We start from the raw sequence: 14,727 nt of genomic DNA on the forward strand, positions 1-14,727 counted from the left end.
CCAAACATTCTCGCCTCGTGTACAATGTGTGGTCTCGACAAACTACTTACTCGGATAAAATTGAAGGAGCTGAAATTAAAAAATATAATAAAATCAAAGATAAAAAAGTACTGGTACTAGCCATGTATATAAAAAAAATAATATCCATTTCTGAGACACATTGTTTTCATCTGTAAAACAGTGAGGTTCCTCCACAAATCACATTGGAAAACTGTACAAATACGAGCCGGTTTAATCCGAATCTTCAATATCAAAATCATACTTTATCGGTTTTCCTCGTCCTCCCTGTCGTCGATCGAGCAGGGGGCTTTGGCCTTCTCGTCACCGGAGGAGCTGATGATGAAGTCGTCTTCACTGTCTGAGTTTGCAGCTTTCTTCTTTTTCTAAAAAACAAATAGGTTAGTATACATTTTTTATTTATTGAGCAATAAACAAGAGTACTATAAACAGTAAATATTAATAAGCGTGTTTATATGTTTATAACCCCAATAAAAAATATATAGTTTGCCTTTTTCTTGTATCAAATTTATTAATTTTCTAATTTTTCTAGAAATATGTATTATATCAAGTTCCATGAAAGATTCCCTTTGAGTAGTAGCCAATCGAACAGCTTATACCAACTGTCCAAAAAATACAAATAATATGGACACAATACCTATCAAACCAAATATAAGCCTGAGAGTTCAACTCAGCTATGCTCAAGCCCAAAATAGGAGGCGGTGAGAAATTTACCACTTTGGGTAATATAATCCAGATTTTATTTTCATACTGATCTCACATTAACGTTTTATTTATGAAACACCACATATCACACACATAGGTTTAAAGCGCATTCAGGAACATGGATGTGCTCAGTAATTAAAGTTTATCTATTATTACACATATAAAAACTTATCTTGTGTATATTAATCAATACTGCATCAAATTAACACGATAACTCATTAAAGTCAATGATTCACTAATAATTTCTAAAATACACTGTATTAAAATGTGTGTGAACTCTCGCAGGTGTGGCTCGTTCAGGGTCTAAGGCCATTTCAAACATCGTATCCAAACGCTTTTCCCGCCATAACAGGAATCAAATTTACGTTTTGTAATACAAATTTAGGTTATAATGATTTAAATGTAATACGTTCACGAGGAGTTATTTCAGCCTGTGGGGTCGAGACTAGGTCACGTGACGTGGCCGGACGATTTGCCACCACTAATGTATGAATAAAAAACCAAATTCGGGAATACCTCACTGCTTTTTTCTTGGGCTCTTCACCGAACATGTCATCGGAGTCAGAAGCCTGCTGCTTTCTTAGGCCTCTTCGTCGCTGCTGCTTTCTTGGGCTTCGCTGTCTCTGCTTTTTTGGGTTTAGGGGCAGCTGAAAAAACAACACAAATTATTATATCAGAATTGTTACTTCAAGTTCAAGTTCAAAAAACCTTTATTTATTTAGGAATTTACATGTATTACTACATTTCATATGCCAACATGGCACGTGCGAAATGAAAAAAAACATATACAAATTTTATACAATTATATTCATCAGAGTCCTTCAGCTGGCTGTGCGGTTTTACTTTCAGTCTCTAATATATTGTGTACAAGAAAAACATACACTCCCACCCAAACATTCATGTGAATTACAGGACGGTAATATACCCATACCTCTATTAAGTATAATAACCAACAGAACAACATATAAATAAATTACTAAACAATAAATAAATAACTAATTAACGTATATAATCCAACATGATAATAAATAACTATAAAGACCTAACATAACAATAATTAAATGAATTTATGATATAATTTTTGTAATATTCAATAAAATAAATAATTAAATAAATATCCAACAAACATAAGTAACTAATGACCAATACATATCTAAAAATCAAAACCTGCCAACAAACTCCAAAAATCCAATAAATAAATATCAACAATTATACCTCATATATACGTACAATAACCACCAGAATAACATAATAAATAAGTTACTAACAAAAAATAAATAACTAATTAATGTATATAATCCAACATGATAATAAATAACTATAAAGACAACACAACAATAATGTAACAATAATTAAATGAATTTATGATATAATTTTTGTAATAGTCAATAAAAATAAATAATTAAATAAATATCCAACAAACATAAGTAACTAATGACCAATACATCTCTAAAATCAAAACCTGCTAACAAACTCCAAAAATCCAATAAATAAGCATCAACAATTATACCTCATATCCATTATCAACTATTAATGTATGAACCGCAATTCTTGCAATAAATTTATCTGTCTCTATTGGTATCATCACATCAAACCCAAGCTAACTATAAATTCCAAGGCCTTCATTTTAAATTTGGGTTTCCTCTCATACAATATGTTGTCGCCACACTCAAGTACGAAACGGTTAAACCATCTTATCCCTGAGTAGCAAAACTGTCTACGTCCGATTTCTTTAAGATAATTTGGAGTCTCTATGACCATTCTAGCAGATAATCTAGTGTCACGATTAAACTTTTGTAATTCATAATTTATTAAATGCTTTCTCATATACATTATTGCACTCAATATATATAGCTGAGAAAAAGTCAAAATTTTCTCCTGCTGAAATAAGCGTGACACACTATCAAATTTTCCTATATGGTACACATTCCTCACTGCAAATCGCTGTAACATTATCACCTGCCTCAAAACTGAGTCATAAGTCCCACCATAGTGTATAATACCATACCTTATGGTTCCCTCAAACCAAGACAAATATAGTTTCTTTAAATGGTCAGACTTTAGATACTCTCTCATATGGTATAAAAGCATAATTTATTTTTCTGAGCTTTCCTACTAGATATTTTGTGTAGAAGTCCCATTTTAAATTTCTATCTATTATAAGCCCTAAGTACTTGACATTATCAACTACCTCAATACCCTCACATAAACATTTATAAAGGCACAAATGTTGATGACAGAAAAAGTTATTTTCATTTTTTAGTTCTCTACATTCTTTATTTCGGTTAAAAAATAATATAACATTTTGACTTATTACTATTTATTATTATCTTATTTTGAAACTAACCAAATTGAAATAGATTTTAAGTCTTGGTTAACCATTTGTCTTAATGTATTTTTATTATTTGCAGAACAAACCATTGTTGTGTCGTCAGCATATGCAAATATTGTTGAGTACAAGGGAATTTGCAATATCTCATTTATATATATAATAAACATTAAAGGTCCCAAAACACCCCCTTGTGCAACACCATAATTTAACTGCAATTCTTTGCTCAAGACACCATTCACCTTTACAACCTGCTTTCTGCCATTACAAAAAGACCTAAGTCTCTTAGCTTTTTGGCATTAAAACAACAGACTCTTGTTAAACGCAGTTAGATGCTCATTAATGTACACTTTTGTTTCTGGCACATTGGAAACAAATCTAGTTGATAATAAATTATTCTTTTTATCTTTACTTTTAAGCAGTACCTCATTTCTCTTTTGTCTGTTTGAAAATTGCAAGATAACAGGTTTGACACCTGTTTTACTCTTTGTAGGTACTCTGTGGCCAGCCTGTATATCCCTAGAATAATCCAATTGCACCTGAATGATCTCTGCAAGTTTGGTTACAATTTCAGGTATCTTCTCACCCTCAACTTCAGGAATACCATCAATCTGGATGTTATGGTTGCGATTATATTGATCAAATTCCTCAAATCGCTCTTTAAGGTTACTTAGCTCATTTTTTAGTGAGATATTTTCCTTAACTAGACTACTGTTTAATTTTTCCATATAAATTTAATTTAGAAAGATACCCTACAACTTTTTTATCGTATTCATCTACTTTGTCAGAAAAAAAATTGAAGTGAAGCTTTAATTTCCACAATTTCATCTTTAACTAATTTTGTGTGAGTAATTAACTGTTCTTTTATTGTGCTTTCAATTTTCAATAAACAATCATGCATTTTTTGTATTAAATCCTGAATATTACCTGATGAAGGCTTACTACAACTTCTACATTTCCATTCACATCTTCTTTTCTGTCCCATCCTGGTCCAAGTTTGTTCTGCAATTCCGGCACACTCAAAAATGTAATCTACAGTTATTAACAGAACACAATGCATATTCACCTTCCTCATCCGGCACTATATCATTACAAAACTGAAACAATTTTCACTCATGATTGAGGTAGGATCACTAATAGACGTCTGAACTGCATTGGACGGCCGGGAAGGTTGGTACGTTTTGAAAGCAGGTAAGCAAAACTCGCTTTAGACTTACTGAGGGTGATCGCAACTAAAGAATGGCTCAACGAAACAATTATATGAAACCAAAGGAGACCTGTGGTTCTAACCAGTTTTTCTGGAAATGGGCGAAAACGGATGGAATTTGTCTTGGATACACAACAGATTTGAGTGTGTCAAGTCACTCACTGTATTGTATCCCATTGTTTTTTAGTCCAAGGAAGCACTCATTAAAAATAAAACAATTTCCAAGTGGTATTATCGGACAGTAGATGTTGCCAAGGTCACAACACAGCTCAGGTGAGCCAGACAGTATTGCATGTGATCAAGGAAATATAAATTCTCTTCAAAGAGAAATATCTTTCCTCTGTAATAGAACTCATCCTATGAGTAAAATGGGTGATTTTATTAACCAGTTCATCCAACTTACTTGCATTTTGGCATCTGATTTGTAGGTTTGAAATTTTTCAGCATTTTACAAGAGGAATCTCTATACGAGGTATGTTAGTAGAAAGACGTTATTTCGAGATATACCTGATGTAGTTGTTCACTTGTGGAGTACTTTCTTTAATCATCAAAACATAATTCAACTCAACGTTTTCATTGAATCAACCTTTTCCACCGTAGCTACGTTACGTGTAGAGACATGAATAGTTTGATTTCCAAATGAAAAATGAATAGTCGAATAAAGTTGGAGTGCTATCAAATGCCTAATCAGTTGCTTGGTCAACCAAAGTTTGATTAGCATCAGTAATTTAAAAGTGTCATCAATACTGACTATGAAATGCTGAATCACAGTAGAATCAATGTCCGATTCAGCCCTTGAATAAAAAGCAGTTGATTCCATTGTATATGCAAATGGTTATACAAAGAGCCTGAATAAATATTACGCACAACAGTGATTTTAAATCATGGATTGGCAATAGGCATAAATGCTTTACACACACAAACGTCCACGTGCACGTGCGCACAAACATTGTACTGTAATTAGAACAGAGTTGTGCTTAAAACAATACTTCATCTTGCATGCATATCAAATGCTTTAAACTCACTAAGACTAAAAAATATAAAAGAATTAGAAACTAAATTGTTCTGAAAATGGATTACAGTGGATAACGATTACTCGAATTTTCGTGATGAATAACAAATTAACATAGTTTCAAACAACAGTTTCTATTTATATTTGATATAAAAATATATTATACGATTAAAAAAAAAAAAAAAAAAAACAATAGCGATATTGAAAATTTTAAAGATAGTCCGTGTTTAAAACCAAACAATCTAAAAGTATATCTACTTACGTTTTTGATTTTTTTACAGGTGAATCTGGTTCTGTGCTATAAGTATCGACTGTTGTCTTCTTCACTGGTTCTGACATCAATAACGAGTCAAACAGGGCGTCCCTGTCTTCTTCCACCGCTGTGGGGCAAAAAACCAATCATTTTAATTATTGCTGTGTAGTTTTTGACCGGGATGACACTCAAGTAATTACTGTTTTTGAAAAACAATAACAGTTGCAGAAGTCCTTGCAGGTTTATCTGTTAGGGAATTTTTAAAAGTGTAACAATAACATCATTTTAACCCCAAAGTGCTATGTTCACTTGTAGCACTACATGTTCTTTAGGAGTTTTGCAAGCATATGTTGAAAATAGATTGTAAGTATAAAAAAAACTAACGCATTGTTAACATATTAAATTAAGAGGTTTTGAGATAAAAGTAAAAGTGAGAGTAATTAAAAATAAATTTCATCAAAAATTGTTTAAAATTACCTCTAGAGGGAGGTTGTTTCATTCCAAAGTCCGAGTCACTGTCATTTTCACTGGTAGCAGTGGATGTCACCTTTTTGGCCTTGGGGGCAGCTGTAACAGACACAATACCTCAGTAGCATATACACTCATTTGTGCCTGAACACGTTTTTGGCACTCACATTATATTTTCTATTGTCATTATACTGCAGCTGAATACATCTAAGGATAGTATCACAGATGTAAAACACATTATAAAAATAAAAATTTATTTACCTTTACTTTTAGTTTTCTTGGGTGCAAAATCGTCCTCCTCCGAATCTGAGTCTGATCCCTTCTTCTTCTTGGGCTTGGGTTTTGCTGGTGCTACAACAGCGTTTCTTATTGGTTAATGATAGAACAGAATCATAAAATAAGAGATATGACAAGAGAAAAGACTAACAAGAAATTCGTACAAAAGATGTATTATTCCTACTGTTAAATCAATGCGGTCATATTCAAACTAAAAGCACAGTTTAGTTTTAAGTATATTAAGTATGTCTTATTTAATTAGTCATATTAAATTTAGCTAAGAGGGAGTGAGACTAAACTGCTGTTGCCCCTTAATTAACCGTTCCAGCTCAACGACCGGCTTGGCTAATCAGAAGTTCACCAAGAGAAAAATGAAAGAGAGGTAGAAAAGGACAAGACAGATGCAGTAAATAAGTAGTTCCGGTTTTTCTTTCTTTTTTCCTAAGCTGAGGCACCACTTCACTCTTTGGAACCATGTCGAGAGGAATACAAAACAAGAATAATGGTATTTAAAGAGAACCTGAACACATTTTTTCTTACTTACAAAAAGAGGCTGAAAATTATGGAATGTCAGAAGAATTTAAGAATTTACATTATGCTGAGCGAACTATCCGTTTCTGTGAAATGTAAAAAATAACAATGATCTTACCTTTCTTTGGGTTTCTTAGGCTCTGATTCTCCATCTGAACCTGGCTTCTTCTTGCGGCCACCACCTGCCTTCTTCTTTGGTTTCTCATCCTCGCTGTCTGATGGCACGTTGTTCTCTGAGCTGTACAATGAACAACAATTTGAGATAAAAAATAAGTTATACTCCTCTAATTAATTGTAAATGATTGGGCAAAACATGATCTAGTACAATATAAAATATATAAAGCATGTAAAATTGTATCACAAGAACTATAAAATAAAGTACACAATTTCATCTATTTACTATATAGCAGAATCTTGTTGAGTCAGGCCAGCTGATCCAACATAATACAGATTTAGATGAACTAGAATGAAAAACAATGCCCTAGGAAACTACCCCTCCCAGGGAAGACTTTGTTTTTTCTAGAAGTTACTTACTGGAAGTCACCGTCGTCAAGGTCATCATCAATTTCCTGTTTTATATCATCTCCATTGAGTACAGCCTCGTTGTCCTTCAGTTCCATTTCTTCATCCGACGAGGAGTTCTCGTCGAAATTGAATTTTATGTTTGGCAGCTGAAACACGACATAGTTACAAAAATGAAATAGATATCTCAATACATACAAATTAAAATGAATAAACAATTAAGTAGAATATATCAAAGACAGAATAATAAATTATTAGTAATAAGTTATTCTAAGCTATTTAATTGTAAAATATGATCTTGTACAAGAGAATTTAAATGTTTATCCCTGATTTAACTTACATTAAAACAAAACCAATATTTAATACTTTTATTTTTTTTGTGAGGCCTTTCGATAGCGAGGCTATTTTTATGTTTTAATGTAAGTTAACAGTAACCAATATAAGCTCCATCAACAGCATTTTATCCCCGATATTTGGGAGGAAAAATAATTCCCAATACTAGACAGCTTCCAGAAAACCAACCCTTTTCACAACTAATTAATGACGGAATGAAGCATGTTGGAAAAAATAAACACCGTTTAATTTTGTTTGATATATATAACCAAATAAATGAATAAATGGCAAAAAAAGTTATTTTTAAGGCATTCACTTCTTTAGCAACATTTAATTTTATGACATAGATCTTGAAATTTGTGTATTCTAATTAATCTAACAATTTTAGAGTGTTTTCCATTAACATGTTGTATATTCTTAGTAACATAATATCATTAATTGTTTAAGTACTTCCCTTTTCTTAGCATGCACATCAGTTTCCATTTCATTAAATTTCAAAACTTTCTTCATATTATTATTACTATCATACATTTATTCCATTATTCATCTAAATTCTAATAAGTCAAACAAATCTGTGAAATTGGCAGGTAAAAATGTAGAAAGCTTTAACAAAGTACTCATTACAATATCTTGACAGTAGAAAACAGAGGTGCATGCTTTGTAATTAATATGAATTTAACAGACGATTTCACTGACCAGCAGAACGTCTTGCAGTGGTCCTGACGGGAGTAAGACTTTTCAGGTGGCGACTGATCGAAATCGCTGCCAGAACTGAATGATCCGTCGTCTTCAGAATCACTCCAGGGGTTTCTGCCCTTCTTCTTAGGCGAGCCTTTCGTTTTTGGTTTTGACTGTTTCGGTTCTGAAAATACAGTTCCAATGAATGCCAGAGAAAGCCAGAAAAGGTATCAAAACCCAAAAGCCATCTGCAATCTCACCTACATTGATCACTTTTGTCAGTAAAAATTAGAACAAACACAAACAAAAAATCACTTAAATTTCCTCACTAGTAAAGTTTATTTAGAATAATCAAAGAATGACACATACTCATTTAATTTACATAACATATAGACTTAAAAATTATAAAATTATTATGACAGTGAAAACAATTTATTATTTTAAAATAGTGTAAAAAATGTAAATAAACAATGCACATACCCCAAGTTCACAAAATATTCTCCAAAGAAACAGGGAAAAGACTAAACAACCGACCAATCTAGTAGTAATAAATATATGTTTTAGGTTCCTTTTTTTACTGTTCAGAAAGAATCCGAAATTGAACAAGCCACTGTGATTTAATTAATGGAGACTATGTTGGGTAAATTTTCTGCTGAATATACACTAGCGGTAAGGGTACACAAATAATTAAAACTCAATATTTTTATTATTTGACTCAGGTTCAATTGATTTTTAAGACTGACACATTCGGAGTAACAATAATTTTGCAAACGGCAAGTCTTGGACAAAAAAAAATAATATAATATTTCTTTAACTATTGATGTGTAAATTTGAGGTGATCAAAACGACTACTAAATATTTTATTAATACCAGACTCTAATGTTTCTATAGGAATACTACCAATTGTGTGCTGGGAACGGGGAATATGAAACCTCACCCATAGAGAACCAGCCAGAAGGGATTGTGTTTTATTCCTCGATTACTCACCCTTCTTCACTCCCTTAGCTTTTCTTCATCCCTTTTTCTGGTGAGTAGCCAAGTTTGTCCACAAGCGACTTCTGATCCTCCGCTATCAATGTCAAAACTCGTCCTTGTCATCCGGTTCTTCTTTTATCTTTTTCTGCAACCAAATAAGAGGTATCACGTGAGCAGATTTTACAAAAGTTTATTTATACTTTACCATTTGTAAACCAATATACTTCATTTTCAAAATCTACAATTTAATTGCATTATGTTGTAAGATATGATTTTTTACGATATCATGTATTAAATAGTTTTTTAACCCTTCGTGAACAACCTAAAAATGAGCAAAATACAACTTCCCTGTTATAAGAAGTAGTCAATTCTGTTGGTCAGTCCCGCGACTGCCTTCCAATTTTTAAAATTATATTTTCCAGATTACCTATGATAGATTCAGTTTTAAAATGATTTATATATATTTTTTTAATTGATATGGTTTAGATCCGATTTTGCGTAAGATATTTTGCATGAAGGGTTAAAAAATGATGAAGATGAGAATCAATAATACTAAGACCAGTTTTAAGCAATATGAAGTTACTATGAGGAAACTGCGAATTTATAAAAATGCCAACGGCCTGTTTTTTATCAGCTCTTTATTACCTGTGGCGTGCACCAATGATTATTTGCACTTCCATAACCCTATGGTCATTTGTTATACATTATTTTAAAACAAAGTAGAGAAGTGTTTTAAGTACTTGACATTAAGGACCAGGAACTGATTGAGATGTAGTTAATCTAAATAAATAGATCGTACAAATCAGCAGCAACAGCTGTCTACACTGTCAACAGACACGAGCAAAAGGGCAGTGCCCTTTAATTTTATGTGTCTTTCGGGTGAGTTCAACTATTCATTAACACTTTGTACCCTGGGCCCTTAATACATGTTTTGGCGTGGCTCCCTGGGGGTTTTATGATGCTTTTAAAAAATTCTGTGTTATTACAGTAATTATGTTATAAACTCATACTATATATATTTTTAAAGAATAGAGATACATACATTTTTTTAAATGTATACAAATTATTAAGTTTATTTTCAAAATAAAATTATTACATAATATTGAATTGTTATGTAAAAAATACAAAAAAAGTTTTTCCTACATAGCTTGTTAGTTTCAGGTAATTCGCCTTAGAGTGGTAATTTTTTAAAGTACAATGGTCTGAATCAAATACAGGATCCTCGCAAATTTTCGTTTAGATCGTATCTTTATAAAATCAATATTTGGTCCCAGGTGTGTATCAAAAATCATCGTCACTTTCCGACTCGCAGTCAAACAAAAGATCGCGAATTGCCATCACTTTTTGATTTTCATCACCCATATTATTTAAACTCGAACGATAATAAGTAAATTAATATAAAAATAAAATCAACGGAAAAGTCTAGAAGAAAGAACAAAGTGAGTATAAATACAAAACAAAACACATGGATAATCTCACATTCCTTGCATTTGCCTTTACTTCATTCAGTAAGAAACTAAAGTTATGATTATTTTACAAACAGTTAAATTCACATTTATAATACATTATAATAAATATTTGCTTCAGTATTTGTCGGCAAGATTTGTAGAAGACATTACTAAGACTCACAACAACACACAACGTGAAACACAACCAAAGCAAACTGACAGTACCGACGATCAGCCGCGGCGCCTACGATCAGCTGTCTAGACTCGCTTGTAGTACGACGATAAATATACGTATATTCATTACTAAAACGTGGACCCAGGGATCTCAAAACCAACAAATACGAACTTAGACAACCAATGAACAATAATCAAAATGTTTGAAATCCAAAAATAAGATGACTGAGCTAAATAATACAATTAAATAACACGACCCGATCTATACTCGGGCGACGGTAGCAGGCGCTTGCCGACGCGGCCCGACCTGTACTCGGGCTCAGGGTACGAAGTGTTAAAACTGGTTCTTTTTAATTTATTTTAATACAGTTTTAAAGTATTATTTGGAACTTACAATGTGTTCAAGTACCTATCTTCCAAAGGGAAACATTTTCAACTTGGATCACCTATACGTTATATTTTTGTTTATACTAAAATTTACAAAAACCTCTCTGAATCATAATTTATCATTGATTTAAATTATATGGATATTATTAATAGAGTATGGTGTTTACTTTATTATAACAATTATAATAGAATTATACATTGACAGTAAGTTTATATTACCGTTCTCTTCCCCTTGTTCTCCTTGGCCTGAATGGCCTTTTCCAGCTTCTTCTTGGTTTCTTCTGGGATTTTCGGCTCGACTCGACGGCCCTTGGGCGACGGCATGGTTTTCAGCTGCCAACTGCTGTGCCTTCTTTCGACATGGTGGCGCCAGGGCTTGAGCTTGAGAGGTTTCTTGCCACCTGTCTGCGACGATCCTGCCGCCTCCTCCAGCCTCTCCTGAGTCTCAACCTCATCCATCTGCCACAAATGGACAGTGTCAACTCACATTTTAAACTTTAAGTCAACATTCAACTACTTCATAAATATAGAACTGTAATTGGAAAACTAATAAGGATTGAAAAACTAAATTAGAAAGGACTTCATGATAAAAAACCTAATATTTCTTGAAAATTATTTCTTGTATTCTTACCAATTATTTTAGTAAAGCATAGGGGTTGTATAAAGGAATATTATATTTGTATACCATTGTTCTCATTAAATTAAAATATTACGAGAAAAGAAAACACTTTATTTTGTAAAATGAAATATACTTATTTTTTGGTTTATTTCTTAATTTGTACAAAAATGTTCCGGCTAAAAGTACAAATAAATGATAAAGCAATAGTTAAATACCATTTAAAGATTGATAAATTGCTTCAATACACACCTGATGATTTGTGGTTTGAAACAAGGTTTGGCAAAATAGACAAACATGATTTTAGTCAATAGAAATATATGCATTGATTTAACTCACAAATTCATATTTTCAATGGCACCTCAATCATGTTGAAAAATTGATCAGCATGGCAAATCGCAAGAATTAAGCATAGGTACATGAGTTAGCTAATCAGCATAAGCTAGAAAACTAATTAAATCTATTATTTTTAAACCTCTGCCATAACTGTAAGACTATTTATAGAATATTATATTCTTACTTTCTCAAGAAGATTGTCCAAGTCCTCGTTCCAGATAATTTTTAGGGGTTTTGGCTTGCAGAATCCTCAGTTCGGTTTGCTTTTCGTCTCGTTTCCTCAGCAGTTCGTTCCTTCTTCTCCTTGGTCAGACTCCACATGGTCATTGCCCAGCAGGTAGTCATAGTCTGGACCCTTCGTACTTTTCCTCCTCCTCCACCTCCTCCTGGCTATCATCTCCCTGCTCCTCCTGTAATATATTTAGATAAATCCAGCATACCATTACAAAAATTATTTAATACAGAGTTAGTTTGTGTCAAACCACATTTATAAGACTTTGTACCTTTTACAACGGCTCATAGGCTATTGAATAGAGATTTTACTAGAAATTATTTTTGGGGGTTCCATTGTTCTATTTTTCTGAGAATATGGCATCCTAAATGCATAAAAGTTTAATGTTAAAACGCTACAATACCAATTCCCAACACAAGACCCAGACACAGCCATAATTAAAAGTACGAGGCATGGTGCAGGGAAAAACTGCACGCGATTCTGTAAACATAGACAAGGCACCTTCCCCTGCTGGTGTTATATGCAGACCGATGTTTTTACTCATGGCTGTACAACTTTGGCCTACTCCCGTCGCCACGCACACGTAACCTTACTTATCCTTCCTTGAAAACAAGGGGGGAATCCAATGACCGCACAGTCTAAAACTTTATCAGTGAGTCACTGACAGCACAAGTTCCATTCCTGTGAGTGTTTTGCACATTTTAACAGTACTGTCGACTATGTACTGTATCAACTCTCCCCTTCATCTGTTTCATACGATTCTCACCATGAGAACGCACCCAATGGGGCTAAAAATGGGATTGGGCCTTTAAAAAATAGCAAAAATATATGTGAATGAGGAGTTTCTTAAAATATGGAAATATTTGAGATGGAAATGAGTATAATTAGTCAATGTTGAATGTCAATCCTGAATGTATTAATTTGATGAATTCCAATTTCTAATGTCAAGTTCATCTGCTTGCCATCAATTACAACTAACTACAATATTAGACACCTATGCTGGCCGGTGGACCGTCTGGTTGGAACACGCTTGCCTACTCTTGATTGAATCAAAAAGTAGTATACCAGAGTTTGATCGTTAACCACAAATTAACTAATAGAACAAAAATTATGGGAGGTTACAATAAAATTTAGCTTGTTTATTTTTTTGTCTAGACATATAAATGAAAATATTTACAAACAATAATTATAACATTAACAACAAATGCACTGTAGCTGACATGCATACAAACAAACACGAACGTCTATGACTAGTACTGTTACAGATGTTTTGATTATGTTACAGTCATATTTTATTTGGAATGACTAACATTTCTAAAAGGTTAGGTTATAACCAATTTAAGCATTTAATAGAAAGGAATTGATTTTCAATGAGGTTTAAACACTGGTGTTTACAAAACAGAGAGGGTTTCAGATTTAATGAGGTTGGTTCTTAATCTAGGAACAAATTAGTTTTCTTAAGTTAAACTTATGTTAAAAGTAACTTGTTTCATATTAAAAACAAAATCACTATATTATTTAATTATGTACGTTTTTAACAATAAATTAGAATGTTAATTTATTTAACCTCTTCAAATGTTAATGTTTAGTTAACCTCTTCACAAAAATCTCGTTGCTTAATATTCAGGTTTTTTGGAGGTTTAAAGTGTTTAAAAAAAAAACCTTCAGACAGTTTTTGATACGTATAATTGGAATTTACACTAAACATGCTATTAATAAGTGCTAAAAAATATTTTTGTTTAAGGGTTTATAGAGCTTTTATCATTTTTGCTAAGAAAATTTTCATCCCAGCTAACCTGCACTCAAAGTAAGTTTTTAGACATAGAAAGCAATACTAAAGGCAATTAGAAACTGATCAACTTAAGGTAATAAAAACAACTATTTAAAACTAATATATTCGAGAAGCCCTCAAGCACAAAACAATAAGTAAACGGTTTTGGAGCAGAACACCACAACTAGTATCTTGGGAATAGTTTATACTCAACACTTACTGTAAAAACATCTATTCCGATATTAATTTTACAACAAACATGCACACACACAACAAACAGTAGTTACGTACCCCCGCTCATCTGCAGCCCAGAAGCAAAACAATTAAGCAATGTTAATGATACAATTGCGGACATATTTCTGACAATACTACTCGTATATGAGAAAGGAATGGGTGCCTTGGAAAGGAACGTTTTTTGAAAGTTAAAAAAAAATCAGGGGATAGGTAAAAATTCAA

General features: G+C 32.6%; 1 protein-coding gene across 1 annotated transcript; it reads right to left on the reverse strand.

Moving 5' to 3' along the window:
* Positions 1 to 1,316: 1,316 nt before the first annotated feature.
* On the reverse strand, positions 1,317 to 9,273 carry LOC124355531 (nucleolin 1-like). Its single transcript, XM_046806695.1, has 8 exons — positions 9,270 to 9,273; positions 8,347 to 8,516; positions 7,334 to 7,470; positions 6,918 to 7,037; positions 6,254 to 6,357; positions 6,002 to 6,091; positions 5,534 to 5,651; positions 1,317 to 1,370 (listed from the first exon to the last, which is right to left on the reverse strand). The coding sequence occupies exons 1-8, from the start codon at positions 9,271 to 9,273 to the stop codon at positions 1,361 to 1,363; spliced, it is 753 nt and encodes a 250-aa protein (XP_046662651.1). The 3' UTR covers positions 1,317 to 1,360.
* Between the last annotated feature and the right edge of the window lie 5,454 nt (positions 9,274 to 14,727).

This window comes from Homalodisca vitripennis, chromosome 2 (genome assembly GCF_021130785.1).
Source record: "Homalodisca vitripennis isolate AUS2020 chromosome 2, UT_GWSS_2.1, whole genome shotgun sequence".
Lineage (NCBI taxonomy): Eukaryota > Metazoa > Arthropoda > Insecta > Hemiptera > Cicadellidae > Homalodisca > Homalodisca vitripennis.

What these genes read in the sequence shown, in the direction of transcription:
- LOC124355531 (XM_046806695.1), bottom strand. An exon ending in CAAGAAAACTAAAAGTAAAG is followed by an intron (nt 6,092 to 6,253) that starts GTAAATAAATTT and finishes TGTCTGTTACAG; the next exon opens with CTGCCCCCAAGGCCAAAAAG. An exon ending in GAAACAACCTCCCTCTAGAG is followed by an intron (nt 5,652 to 6,001) that starts GTAATTTTAAAC and finishes TTTGCCCCACAG; the next exon opens with CGGTGGAAGAAGACAGGGAC.